At 35.6% G+C, this 14,688-nt stretch overlaps 1 protein-coding gene across 1 annotated transcript in view; it reads right to left on the reverse strand.

Annotated features, from left to right (window-relative positions):
• LOC127853314 (E3 ubiquitin-protein ligase rnf213-alpha-like) overlaps positions 1-14,688 on the reverse strand; it is a 95,141-nt gene that overhangs the window by 48,232 nt on the left and 32,221 nt on the right. The window contains exons 23-40 of the mRNA XM_052387731.1: positions 13,744-13,818; positions 13,455-13,561; positions 11,284-11,428; positions 10,857-11,046; positions 9,307-9,553; positions 7,292-7,438; positions 6,403-6,511; positions 5,740-5,905; positions 5,406-5,574; positions 5,154-5,290; positions 4,702-4,899; positions 4,372-4,494; positions 4,026-4,146; positions 2,475-2,716; positions 2,238-2,343; positions 1,264-1,374; positions 1,009-1,101; positions 295-456 (exon numbers count right to left, since the gene is read on the reverse strand). Of these exons, the coding sequence (XP_052243691.1) occupies positions 295-456; positions 1,009-1,101; positions 1,264-1,374; positions 2,238-2,343; positions 2,475-2,716; positions 4,026-4,146; positions 4,372-4,494; positions 4,702-4,899; positions 5,154-5,290; positions 5,406-5,574; positions 5,740-5,905; positions 6,403-6,511; positions 7,292-7,438; positions 9,307-9,553; positions 10,857-11,046; positions 11,284-11,428; positions 13,455-13,561; positions 13,744-13,818 (2,648 nt within the window). The remainder of the gene's footprint in view (positions 1-294; positions 457-1,008; positions 1,102-1,263; positions 1,375-2,237; positions 2,344-2,474; positions 2,717-4,025; positions 4,147-4,371; positions 4,495-4,701; positions 4,900-5,153; positions 5,291-5,405; positions 5,575-5,739; positions 5,906-6,402; positions 6,512-7,291; positions 7,439-9,306; positions 9,554-10,856; positions 11,047-11,283; positions 11,429-13,454; positions 13,562-13,743; positions 13,819-14,688) is intronic.

The following is a 14,688-nucleotide window of genomic DNA, read 5'->3' on the forward strand; positions in this document are numbered from 1 at the left end:
TAAAGCCAATTGGTCAATCTGTTCACAAGGTATTGATTGGAAACAAAGTGGTCTACCGACAGAATGACCGACATCCAGCAAAACAATATAACCCCTCTTTTAAAGAGGGGCATAATAAATCCACACTTCTTAAATGGAAGACATAACCTTGAGATTTTTAGTCCAGAATCATTTATGGTCTGTTTATTTCATTTAATGTATTTAAATTTATACCAAAATGACCATGATATACAAATTTAATTTCATTATAATTTTCTAACAATAAATACATTTTCCTTATAGCGGTAAACATACATTTACTTCAATGGCCTCATCGTCATCATTTTCCTCATTCTCTTCTATTTTAGCGTCCATGGCATCAAACAAAAACCTATTATCATTAGCCTGATTGTAAAACCATGCCATAACCAACAGGACACGCTCTGCATCCCTCAATGAAACAAAACTGCATTCATCCTAAAATTAGACATCAACCATTGAATCTTGTTGCATTTAACACATTTTTATTGGTTAAGCATGTGTTTATTAAGTATTATGATGAAGCATTATTTCATACAAGTAAGCTTTTTTGTTTCCTTCAAATAACATCAAAACTTACAAACTCACTTGATAAAATAATAGAAATATATTTTTTTAACAATACTAAAACATAATTCTATACATTATTACATCGTATTTTCTTTTCTTTTAAATTGTTATCTAAATTGTTCCCAATCCATTATCAATCACACAACAAAAATGTAACCAGTGTGATGTCAAATACGATAACTTAACTGCCATCAGAGTAATAGATCTAATTACATGCAGTACAAACAGTGGACAGTGAGAAACATGCTATTTCAGAACTGACACACTGACCCAGTGTGCTAATTATTCAATTCACTGGGTAAGATATCAAAAAACCTTTATAGAGAGTACAATACCATGTTGCTACCTGAATAATACAATTTTAAGTTATTCTCAAAATAGAATGATCAGAAATACTTAATAACAGCAATGCAGTATCACCTTTTGATCCCGCATGTATTTCTGTGATGTTGCAAGGACACTGCTCACAATTTCCACCAAGCCAGGTTTATTTGGCAGGCGTTCTTCAACCACCTAGGAAAACCGTTGAAGCATTGAAAAACACAAGTATGACTGAAGGCAACTAATGAAAAATCGAAAGCATTGAAATGATTTCAAGTATCAGTTAACACATAAAAAGTATTTACATTATTAAAGTGCCAACATCACAAACAATACAATTCATGTAAAACCTACAGCTCTTTTGACCATCTGGCATATGTACAACTTCTCAACTTCAGTGTCTAGCTGTCCAAAGTCCCATACAAGTGGTAGCAAACTTTGTGGAAGTGGTTGGACTCTGTACACCTGAGCAAGAAATTCATCTGGTAAGTTATCAATATCTTCAATATTTGTAGATAACCCAGAGCAAACGTTACACCTTACCCAGTTTATACTTGTCTATCAATGACATAAGTGAACAAAACATGAATGTTTATTTCAGTGGTGACATAATCCAATTGAGTAACTTCATTATTGACCCACAATCATTGAGAAAACACAATAAAAATAGCTTTCAGTGTTAATCAACTGGTTAATATATGTCTAGCAGTACTGGTGCTTCCATATATGTAAATTAACTTTCACTATAGTGTTGTTTTTAGATCAAATTTCGGGGCCGTTAAAGGGATTAATTACCAATCGAAAAAGTATATATTTCTCCCAAATAGCCTCAATTCCCAATGGAAAAAGTATATATTTTCTCCCAAACAAGCCATTCAAATTGATAGTTTCAAAAACAATTAAAAAAACTAAACATTAAGGTATCCCCATCCAGCTCTATAAGTTGAACCTGAGTAAATATCATATTGAAAACATCTTTATTCTCAATTTTAAGGTATTTGTTACATGTAGCATAAAACAACAACACACATTTCCCAATTTTAGTCTAAACACCATTTTTCCCAATCCTACTCGGCCCAATTTCCAATATGGTGACAAAACACTGCACTATAATCCAATTATCACATTTGGCAATTAGGTGTTAAGCGATTTTAATAGTTATACACAATAGCACACACATGTTTTTTTTGTAATTTTCAAAGGAGCACCTAACGAGTTATGTGATATGGATGTATGGAAATTAATCCTTTAACAATAGAAGAGAAGGAGCTTAATCTTTTGGGGCAACTCCCGGATCTGTTTAGTACAAACTACAAAAACAACAGTACCAGGCGTCTCATTGGTACTCGTCCAAGTCTATCTGTTGTTTCGTCTGCATCAACATGGTAGCCCAGACCGGCTTGCTCTAGCTTCTTTATCAGCTCTTCTGGGTGTCTAATTAACAAACAAGTAGGCAAATAAAATATAAGTACAACATTCAATTAAATAAATGACGTTGCAATATAATGCGTCATATACATGTACATGCTTTGTCTTGCGAGTTGCACTATTAAAATGTATCTTACTTTCTGTATGGGTTGCACGCTGCAATAATTTTCAGGTTTTCGCACAGTTTCAGTGGTTCGCCACATATAGATCTGTCGCACATGATCTCCTTGATTATTCCGATCGCTTCAGTGGTGTTGGCCTCATCAAAGAACAGTACCGTGTACATATGGCGGCCATAATCCTCCACATTTTTCTTTGCTATCACTTCCGCTGTGTGCACCTTTCTTTTTATGTCATCTTTAGTTGTTCCACCGTGTATCTATATGCAATTCAAATGTCAATGGGGCATGTTAAAAACCAGAATCATTACAGTTTGTTAATTATATCAATAACATATATGGCTGTAGCCTTGTTTTGCATGGTGTACAATTACCCTAATTAGATGACTTGTTTCTGTAATGCTTGAAGAGACTATGGTAAGAACAAACTGAATTCCAACTTTAGTGTAAATTATATTTTTAATAGTCATGCCCTATACTAACACAAATTGATTAATATAATAAAATTAAATATAATACAAAACAAGAAATTTGATAGAAACAAATTGTTAAAAATCTAGAAAAAAAACAAGCCTATTGCCAAGCAATGAATGTCCCCTACCAGCTCCACTATTGTCAGATTTAAAAAAAATAATTAATATTTGTTGTCATAGCAACCATAATTTTTGACGCAGGAACAACATGAAATGACGTGCATAATGCCCATATTGCCATCTACCCATTTTTAAAGTTTCATGAAAAAATATGAAGAACTTTTAAAGTTATTGCAGGATCCAGAAAAGTGTGACAGACAGACAGATGCACAGACAGACACACAGAGCGCAAACCATAAGCCCCCTCTGGTGAAACCAGTAGGGGACAATAAAACCCAAAGTGGGCATCAAATGTTGGAGCCATACAAAGTATTAATAGTAGACATCATTTTAATAAACAGCGCTATAATTATTGGTGAATAACCCTGTCCAACATATGGATATATAGAATACTTACAATTATGATGTACAGTGTAATAATCAAAAAGGGCCAAACAAACAGGCAACATATTATAAAATGATTTTTATCTTAGAATGCATAAACTATTTTCTTGTAAAATAAAGCAAGTAGTGTATATTATTTTATCCCATTATTCATTTTGTGAAATTCAGTTTTGTTTACAAACTTGGCCTTAAAAACATTTAAACAACTTATACAATCTTGAATGCATTGTGGACAATTAAACTAAGTTAAGCATTATGTAATTAATTTAATTTTTATGTAAATGTATCCACAGAGAACAAGAGCTGTGTTTGTGAAACACGATGCCCCCTACTGCGCCGCTTTGAAGCCATATATTTGACCTTTGACCTTGAAGGATGACCTTGACCTTTCACCACTCAAAATGTGCAGCTCTATGAGATACACATGCCTACCAAATATCAAGTTGCTATCTTCAATATTGCAAAAGTTATGACCAAGGTTAAAGTTTTGTGACAGACACACAGACACACACAATGACAGACAGACAGGCCAATAACAATATACCCCCGACCATTCGATCCGGGGGTATAAAAAATAATATGTTCACATTACCTTCATCAGGATCATATTGTTGACGTTGACTCCTGGTGGAGATTGCAGAGCACACATAAACTTGACCAGACGTGTTTTACCACAACCGGTTTCACCCATAACAATAACAGGAATGTCACATCTAAAATATTATAAGGACATTGGTAAATATTTTTGTATGCTCAGTCATATATACTATGGATATCAGTAAAACAGACAGGTGTTCCCAATTCACTTTGGTAAAAAACAAAAATGCAATGCAATGCTAAGTGCAAAACTATTGAATAGCTAAAATGATATATACATGTATGTAAATATCTACATATGATCTGTGATTCGTTCTGTATAAGTATTGAAAAGAACCTACCGGAATCTCATATAGATTGCCATGATTTTCTTCACGTTGTCTGTTGTAAGTTCATAGGTACTGTCTGGATCATGTGGAAACTCTATGCCCATAATGTTGCACAATTTTAGTATTTTTTGGTCTCTATAAACAATATGAAAGTGCACATGTATTTAAACAATAGTGAATTGTTATTTGTAAGTGTAGACAAAAACGCAAACACATGCATATATTTTGGCGTGAAAGATTCGAAACAGAAAACCAAACATGCACGCTTCAATATCGCCGAGTTTTAAAACGATCAAAAATTGCAATATATAACTCTGTAGCATAAACATTTACTACACAAACCTTGGGAGACAGTCAAAGTTTTCTTGTAATGGTGCACGATTCCTCACTAATCCATCATACAAATTCTGTGCCATTATGCCTTGTTCAAGTAACATGCCAGTCTGCTGATCTATTAAATTCCCTGTAGCTCGTTGAATGAAAAACCCCAAAAAAGTAAAGGTGAAGTGATCCGAGTTGAAAAACAGATAGGGATGTGGGCTGAAAAGGAAATGTATAATCAGTCTTGCTTTAAAGCCAGAAAGTTGATGCTAAAGAATACATGTTCAGTGTGTGTACATATATACATAAGCATTTACCAAATTTAGAGATAAGCAAAACCAACGTTCACTTAATGACCATTTGCACATTTCTTAATACTGGTGTTTTGATAATATATTGATTACAATTGCAAAAAGAAGTATATATAATTACAAAATGTATATAAGTCAATAGAAGTCTTCGTGAATTCAAACCTGCTTTCCCAAGTTCGTCTCAATGATAAGCGGTTCAAGACAGTGTCCTCATCTTCCTCTTCCTCCTCGTTCATGTCATCCAATGGTGCACAACCCGGCGATTCCTCGCTGATCTTGAGTGATCTTGTTGAAAAGTCCTGCGATACAACAATTCAAATATTAGATGCACAGATTGATAATATCAAGTTTTATTCAAAACACTACTTATAGAAGTGTTAAGTCAACACAGTTGAACATTACGCAAATGCACACCTTTGACATCTGCATCAGGAATCGCAGAACAAATGTTGCAAATCCAGGAAGATCTTCTGCTGCAGCCGTGCCCACAAACGCATTTTGCTCAAAGTCCACCAGTTGAGTGTTGAGGAACCACACAAAGTGATGCAGCTCAGACCATGATGGATTCTTCACACCACAACGCCTTGCATAAATAGATCACAACTTTATACCAATTGACTAGTTTGATAAGCGGTATTGTCATTTCTTAACATGGGTAACGTTACACTTAGTGAAATAAGCATTTCATTTACATATTTTTTTAAACATCAATAAACTCACAAGTGGTAACTACAATGCATATTCATACCGTAATAAAACATGCAAACACAATTTGGGATCCCCTTCAGGACTCCCAGGGTTGACATCATTCATGCTTCTACCAGTGTCGAGTCGTTGCAGATATTGGAACGTGCGCTGGAAGACCAGACTTCTAAACTGCTTCTCGTCAAAAAGTTGGTCCGTCATCTTGTAGTCTGTTTAAAAGTACAGACAGGCAAAAGTAAATTACTTGGTTAAGTAAAAATGTAAGTGATGACTGATGACTATAAAATAAAACAAGAGCACCGCATAACGGGTGCCACACTCGGCTATCGGTGCAGTGTTGAATAAATGAAAGCTTGTCATATTTTTTTTTTTTTTTTTAAGGTAACAGTGACCTTGACCTTTGACCTAGTGACCCAAAAATGGGTGTGGCGTGTAGAACTCATCAAGGTGCATCTACATATGAAGTTTCAAAGTTGTAAGTGGAAGCAATTTGATTTAAGAGCAAATGTTCAAAACCTTAACAATATGTTAAAGTTTTAGCACGACGCGGACGGCGGACGACACGACGAGCTGGCTTTGACAATACCTCGGGTTTTCTCCGAAAACGCCGAGCTAAAAAATGAATTGTTCAGAACATAAGTAGTCCAACATCTGAACACTAGCCAGCTTAAAACATTCGCAACAATACAAAATGTGTGTATCCTACCTGTTGGTTTGATGCGTGCTTCGCCAGAATATACACCAAAACTCTCTTCTGGTGATCTACATATCACGTCTGGTAGTATGTCGAACATCGGATGTGCGTACTGCATCTCCTTATATTAAGTTTAATAAAAAAACATACATCTTAACAAGAAAGCTCTATAACTAAGCATCATTACATGTACCACCCATACCACTTTGGCATCGATAGTGTTTTGTTTGCATCATATTTATAAGGAACAATCTTGAAGTTGGAATAATGATTAGCCGTGACAAACAAAAGCGTTCTAGATATATATTTTGTATTTTCGTACTTTTTATGTTTTTAAAACATTTATCCCCACAACCCCAACCTTGATGTAGTCATCCTTTTCCCTTGACATATGAAATCTTGATTTAAAAATCAGTATGGATCATCATTCGTCAAGATTTACTAGCTTTTTAATTTATTTGATCTAAAGATTTTTTCTACATATTTGGTGGAAACAGTTCTCAGGTGACCTTGATTTTAAACGTGTAAACCTCAAAATCAATATGCATCTTTCTTTCCATTCAAATAACCTCCAAACCAATGTTGATGATTGTAGGTTCAGAGTGTTTTAACATATTTTCTGCAACCAATTTGATGATACAACGGCCTTTGATCCTATGAAGTTAAGATTGCGGGTCAAAACGTCCACAATAATAATAATAAAGTGATTTGAAAAAACACACATCATTATTACATTTTTTTACATGTTGACCTCAAAATCAACACGCTCAAGTAACCACAATACCAATGTAGCATAATTATTAATATATATATATATATAGTCGACCTACTCACACACAAAGAATATGTATTTTCTATGAAATTATTCATTATAAATAACAGTGATATTTATCTAACATACATGCTTTTCACGGGTCACTTTCATGATTGGCATCGTTTCAATTAAACACATGTCGTCTATGCTCCTTCTCCATACATAGCCGTTCTTGTCCATCAGGCAGTTCAGGATAAGAAGATTGAACAGAAGGAAGTCTATTCCTTCTTGCACCTACAGTTTTAAATTGATAATCACTCCAGACCCTAAACATTGCACAGGAGAAACACACATTTTTATTTGACTGGGAACAATTTCAATGATATTTATAAGGGATGCAAGAGGTTAACAGATTAACCGGTTAGCCTACCAAAACAACAAGTTAACCGGTTACATTTTCGGGAAAAGGCTAACCTGAAAAAAATGTAGTATGCTCTTTTCTTTGAATATTTTTTTCTCTTTTCCATAATACACTTTGTACGAATTTACGTTTTGCGCGTGACATACTGCCAATTCGCTCTGGCGACTAGCAAGAACAACATGCCGCACCATCGTCGGTAGTAAATAACGTGTCAACAAACAAGGCAATGGAGAAACAAAGCAATAAATCAGTACCTTTGTATGTAACATACAAGGGGTATATTTTTATAATTGGCACTGTTGTTTTGTTTAAGTTGCGAAAAATTAACTAGCAAACTGCGGGGAATTGGGGCTCGCAATTGAAACGTTTATCGAACTTGCGACCAAATTCTGTTTAGACATTGGATGGCTTATTTTGAGTTTTTAAAACTAATATCCAACACTGATTTTTCGCGAAAATAAAGTATTTATAGGTAGCAGTTTTATCAAGCATAGCATTAGTATTAAAATGACGAGTTTACGTCTTATTTGTTTTATCAGAAATTAAAAGGATTGTTAGTAATTTACGTCATCCACGATTCTACCACTACCTTTTGAGGCAAGTTTTATTTAAGAAAGCAAATAAATAAACTAATTTAATAAATTATAAATAAATATTAATAATAAAATTAAAACAGAATAAACCAAGAAACACACCATATGTGAGCGATACGACGCATCTTGCATCCCTTATATTGATATAAATAAGCATGAGCCCATATTAATATGATCAGGTAATTCAACATCGATTATGCGATGTAAATGCAATCATAATGACTGATCAAAGGACAGGCATCAATTACCTCTGAACTTGAATCAAAGAGTAATTGTTTGATCCAATATATAGAATTAGCAATTCTTAATAAAAAGGGTACTCCTTGAGGTTAACTGTAGCGTTTCAAAAACCACAAACGAAATAAACTCGCAAGATTATATACATGAGGGTGGTCATGATGTCCTTTGTTCATTCATCCTATTGTTACTGTAACACACTATAATAATTTGCATTAAGTATCTTATAGCTTATCAGCATAGGTTTGTAGTTTAATGCTGACACCAATGAGCTGCGTCATAAGAAAATTGGTCTTATGCCAAGTGCGTGCTATGTAGCTCCATCCCAGACTGCACATTTGAGCAGTATAGACAGGAGCTATACTGTCTGCTATAAAGTCACGCAAGGATTTGAGGTCTCATTAGCGGACATGGTAGGTCCTGAAGAGACTAACAGAATGCACTGGCTTATCTAGAGCTATGCTGGCACATGGTATATAAGATCCATTTTCACATGAAGTAGGTCAAATTATATTGATGGAATAATTTGAAAAATAAAATAAAAAGATTTAAAAATTTACAATAAAATATAATGACAACATATGACCTGCTCTGGTTTTTGACATTCAACCTTATCAGGCAGAAAAAATTGATTGTATGCTCCATATTCAAATAATCTTGGTAGAGTTCAAACAGTCATGGTTCATATCTAAGATGTAGCACATATGAATTTGAAAAAAAGATGGGTAGGAATTCTTTGATTTTTTTTGTAAAAAGCTTTATGCCAGGAGCATACCAGTCTAATTTTAGCAACATTGGCCCTTCTGTTTGGGGGTGTATTGAACAATTTTTGAAAAAATATCATTGACAGCCATTCACCACAATACCATTTTGTTCTCAGGTTAGCTAAAAAACAGCAATACATAACCAACCTCGTGGGAGATGTCAATATGAAATATCCTCGCCGTCTTTATTCCCGGTGTCGGTGTGTGTACAAGTAATATCTGAATCACTTCATGAATGTCAATGTTCTTTTCTTGTAATGGTATGGACACTAGTTTGGTATCCAGGTTCTTCAATTTCTGACCAAACTGAATGGACAGAGCTTCAGCACGACGTTTTACATACAAGCTCTTTCCTACACCTGCCCGACTCGATTTCACAATACGTGCTGATGACCTATGAATATAAACATTTGTCATCCTAAAATGCATTCTTGAATGGGTAATACACTTAATATGAATAACTCGTGGATTAAACTTACATTCAGAATAAAGCCCACAATCTACTGATGGGAAAGATCTGTGACTAAACCCTCTGACGCGGGGAAGCAACATACCAGGAATAATTTTTTGGAGATCAATTTTATAATACAAAACAAGAGCTGTCAGAGGACAGCGCGCTCGACTATTCGAGTGCTTTACAGTATAACGTAAGCCATCATGGAGAGGGGGGGTGGATAATGTGGGTGTGTGATCATTTAATAGATGATCTTTCAAAAATAAGAAAACAAAAATTATTTTTTTTGGGGGGAGGGGGGGTTCTGGGGGGGGGGGGGGGGTCGTGGGGGATGGTTTGAGTGGAGTACATTGTAGTATGTCAGGTAAGTGTTGTTTTGTCAAACCTTTACATAGATTTATCAATTATATGCATATTCTAAGTATAAAAGGGGCCATAATTCTGTAAAAATGCTTGATACAGTTGTCTGCTCTTGTTTATAGGTTGGGGTCATGATGGGTAACAGGTATGCAAAATATGAAAGCAATATGTCAAGGGACATTGGAGATATTTGGGGTAGTACGCAAACGCAAAGTAGCAGCGCCGACGCCGGGGTGAGTAGGATAGCTCCACTATATATATTTCATATATAATAGTCGAGCTAGTGACAGCACACAACTCATTTCTGCTTGTAAGAATACAAAGAATACTGATTTTTTTTAACCTTCAGCGACCTCGACCTTTACCCCAACCTTTTTTCATCTTGATATATATAAGAATATGTAAGGATATCAATTGATTTAGTTTTATGACATTTGTTTAATTTGTTTTTGCAGAACAATTTTCCTACATAGAGTAACAGTTATCTTGATCATATTCAATTTATATGCAATCTCAAGCTTTGTCTTGATGTAAGCTATTTGTATATGTAGTTTCATAACAATAACTCACTTTTGTTCTTGATGTATTAAGCGAACAACAATTTTGCATGGTTCTGACCTTGAACTTAATCATATAAATCACACATACAAAAGCCTGGACGCTGCCACCATAAAAACTCAAAACATCTACGTTTTTATATTCAAGCAAACATGTAACTTCCAGTCAAGTGTAATGGGTGTTGAAGCTTTTTTTTTGTTGCTGACAAATTTTGGCATGAGGACAGTTGTTCTATTTTAGTTTCATTTAAAGACATCATATGAAACTGTGTATACTTTTGCAATTAACATACATTGTTGGCCTTGGATATGATATTTAGTCTTACCTATAAAAGTCAATGCTGGAAGCAGACTGTGTTCTTGTTTTGGGGACTACTAATTTTTCTGCAACATATTCTCTCAGTAATGTTGGATTGACAGTTTGCACCTGCCGAACATACTTGTCCAGAGACGACACAAATGGAGAGCGATATTCATTGTCCAACCCACATATTACAAAAAGTCTGTATTTCAAATCTGAAACAATAAGATGTGAACTTGTTCAATAACAGAAGCATGTGCATTTTGAAACAAACTAAAAAAAAACCAGTTCCCAAAATAGTTCATTGTCAGTAACCTTACACACACTCTTCCCTCTAGCTAAATTTCTTCTAACTGCCCCTGGTACCATTTTAAATAAAACAAGCCAAAACTGATTAAAGTTTAAAACACAATTTATACTAAATTGTTTCAAATAGAAAAAAACTTTATTACCAGATTTGTGCTTTGTCTCCAGAATGTATTCCTCCAGGTTTTGTTCTGCAGCCGCACTGACATCGTAGTCCAACAAATCTGCATTAACGAGACAATGGATCTTTCCTCCAGCTCCAAATATTGCCCTACGCCAAAATATGTCCACCTGCAAAAATAAAATGTTTCAGTTGTAAATATAGCCCCACTGTAGACTTAATGTGGTCATAAACTTTTTTTTAAACAAGAGTGCAAGTGTGAGGTCACCATTGTCAATTAAACAAAAAAATCAAGTATAGATAGAACAATTCCTCATTTCTCTTATTTTATCCATAACCTTAAATTGTGACATTGAGCTGCGGTAATTTGGGGTATTTACAAACAACAGTACCGCATAACGGGTGCCACACTCAGCTGCAAAAGCTTGTCAGAATATTTTTTTAGAGGTCACAGTGACCTTGACCTTTGACCTAGTGACCCAAGATGGGTGTGGCGTGTAGAACTCATCAAGGTGCATCTACATATGAAGTTTCAAAGTTGTAGGTGGAAGCACTGTGATGTTAGAGTTAAAGTTTTATATTAGAGATAACAGTGACCTTGACCTTTGACCTAGTGACCCAAAAATGGGTGTGGCGTGTGGAACTCATTAAGGTGCATGTAGATATGAAGTTTCAAAGTTGTAGGTGGAAGCACTATGATGTTAGAGGCAAAGTTAAAGTTTTAATATTAGAGGTCATAGTGACCTTGACCTTTGACCTAGTGACCCAAAAATGGGAGTGGCGTGTAGAACTCATCAAGGTGCATGTACATATGAAGTTTCAAAGTTGTAGTTGGAAGCACTGTGATGTTAAAGGGAAAGTTGAAAGTTTTATATTAGAGGTCACAGTGACCTGGGCCTTTGACCTAGTGACCCAAAAATTGGTGTGGCGTGTAGAACTCATCAAGGTGCATGTACATATGAAGTTTCAAAGTTGTAGGTGGAAGCACCATGATATTAGAGCCAAAGTTAAAGTTTTTTATAAGAGGTCACAGTGACCTTGACCTTTGACCTAGTGACCCAAAAATGGGAGTGGTGTGTAGAACTCACCAAGGTGCATGTACATATGAAGTTTCAAAGTTGTAGGTGGAAGCACTGTGATGATGGAGGCAAAGTTAAAGTTTTATATTAGAGGTAACAGTGACCTTGACCGTTGACCTAGAGACCCAAAAATGGGAGTGGCATGTAGAACTCATCAAGGTGCATGTACATATGACGTTTCAAAGTTGTAGGTGGAAGCACTATGATGTTAGAGGCAAAGTTAAAGTTTTATATTAGAGGTCACAGTGACCTTGACCTTTGACCTAGTGACCCAAAAATGGGTGTGACGTGTAGAACTCATCAAGGTGCATGTACATATGAAGTTTCAAAGTTGTAGGTGGAAGCACTTTAATTTTAGAGCCAATGTAGAGGTTTTAGCACGACGCCCGGACGGCAGCCAACGAAGAGGCTATGACAATACCTTTGAGTTTTCTCCGAAAACAGCCGAGCTAAAAACTTCATTTGCTCAAGACTTATGATTTGTAATGTTGACCTTTGACCTAATGACCTGGTACTTGTGAGTATTGCTCTGGCTCATAATTATGCTCCGAACAACAAAGTGTACTAACTTTAGTACTAACTTAATTAATTTGACCTTTTATCTTGAATTTAGACATTGACCTTGAACCTAAGGACCTTGTTGAAGGACACAAAGTAAAAAGTCTCATCATGTTGATAATTTATGACAAGTTATTTACAAATCCATCCATGCTGGACCAAGTTTTGCACCGCAGAAATATGTCCCCCCGACCACCAGCCCATTGGATGTTGCAATTGTATGTCCCATTTTTTAAAGGGGCGTAAAACAGAAATTTAAAGTTCAATGAATTTGCGTAGTGTTGTCCCAGATAAGCCTGTGCACTCTGCACAGGCTAATCAGGGACAATACTGTCTGCCTAAACTATGTTTTTGCTAAGAAGAGACTTTCTTTAAACAATAAATATCATAAAAGCGGAAAGTGTCAACCCTGTGCAGACTGCATAGGCTAATCTGGGATGACAATTTATACACAAGCATTAAACCCCCTTTTCACAGAGCACATCCCATATATATATTTGCTGAAATGTATGATTGATATTAAAAATAAGACTTTTTATTTCATTAACTAAAACCAAACCTCGTCCTTTGACGTTAACGACGAACAGACCAAAACTTCATCAGACAAAGGAAGAGGTTGTTCTTTGTCATGCATATAGACTGACAGTGTCACCTTCGGTATATCCTCTGAAAGCAATTAAATATGACAAATTTTATTCAAACATTGTCTGTTGAAAATATTGCTCATACATACTAGAATGCATTTGGATGCAAATAGTTATAAATGGTATTGGATTCACATAGTCTTAAATAGTATGTTTGTTGCATTTTTTCACGACCTACACATGTTATCCAGTCTCTGTACATACCTGTAGGGCAAATAATAAGATTTGGCTCCCCCTCAATGAAGCTTGTTGCAAGTTTTCTGTGAATTTTCTCTTGTTCTGCAATAGCATTTATGACAAAAACATTCAATTCTAAAAATCCTGATCAACCCACACCCTACAAAATATTTAAAACAAGGGCTGTTTGTAAAACATGCATGCCCCCCATATGGGTTGTCAGTTGTAGTGGAAGCCATTGTGTGAATACATTTTTTGTCACTTTGACTTAGTGACCTGAAAATCAATAGGGGTCATCTGCCAGTCATGATCAACGTACCTATGAAGTTTCATGATCATAGGCCTAATTATTATTGAGTTTAATCAGGAACCTATTTTACTTTTTCGAGTCACTGTGACCTTGACCTTTGATCCAGTGACCTGAAAATTGATAGGGGTCATCTGCCAGTCATGATCAATGTACCTATGAAGTTTCATGATCGCATAAGCATTCTTGAGTTATCATCCGGAAACCATTTTACTATTTTTTGAGTCACTGTGACCTTGACCTTTGACCTAGTGACCTGAAAATCAATAGGGGTCATTTGCCAGTCATGATCAATGTACTTATGAAGTTTCAAGATCCTAGGCATACGCATTCTTGAGTTATCATCCGGAAACCATTTTACTATTTCGAGTCAATGTGACCTTGACCTTTGACCTAGTGACCTGAAAATCAATAGAGGTCATCTGCCAGTCATGATCAATGTACCTATAAATTTTCATGATCCTGGGCCTAAACGTTCTTGGGTTATCATCCGGAAACCATCTGGTGGACAGACCGACCGACGGACCGACCGACCAACATGTGCAAAACAATATACCCCCTCTTCTTCGAAGGGGGACATAATAAACACTCATAACTGTACTATTTTTTGTATAAATATTCACAAATGGCGTTATTGTTATGGGCGAATCTTAACAGCTGTGCTT

Source organism: Dreissena polymorpha, chromosome 12 (genome assembly GCF_020536995.1).
Source record: "Dreissena polymorpha isolate Duluth1 chromosome 12, UMN_Dpol_1.0, whole genome shotgun sequence".
Lineage (NCBI taxonomy): Eukaryota > Metazoa > Mollusca > Bivalvia > Myida > Dreissenidae > Dreissena > Dreissena polymorpha.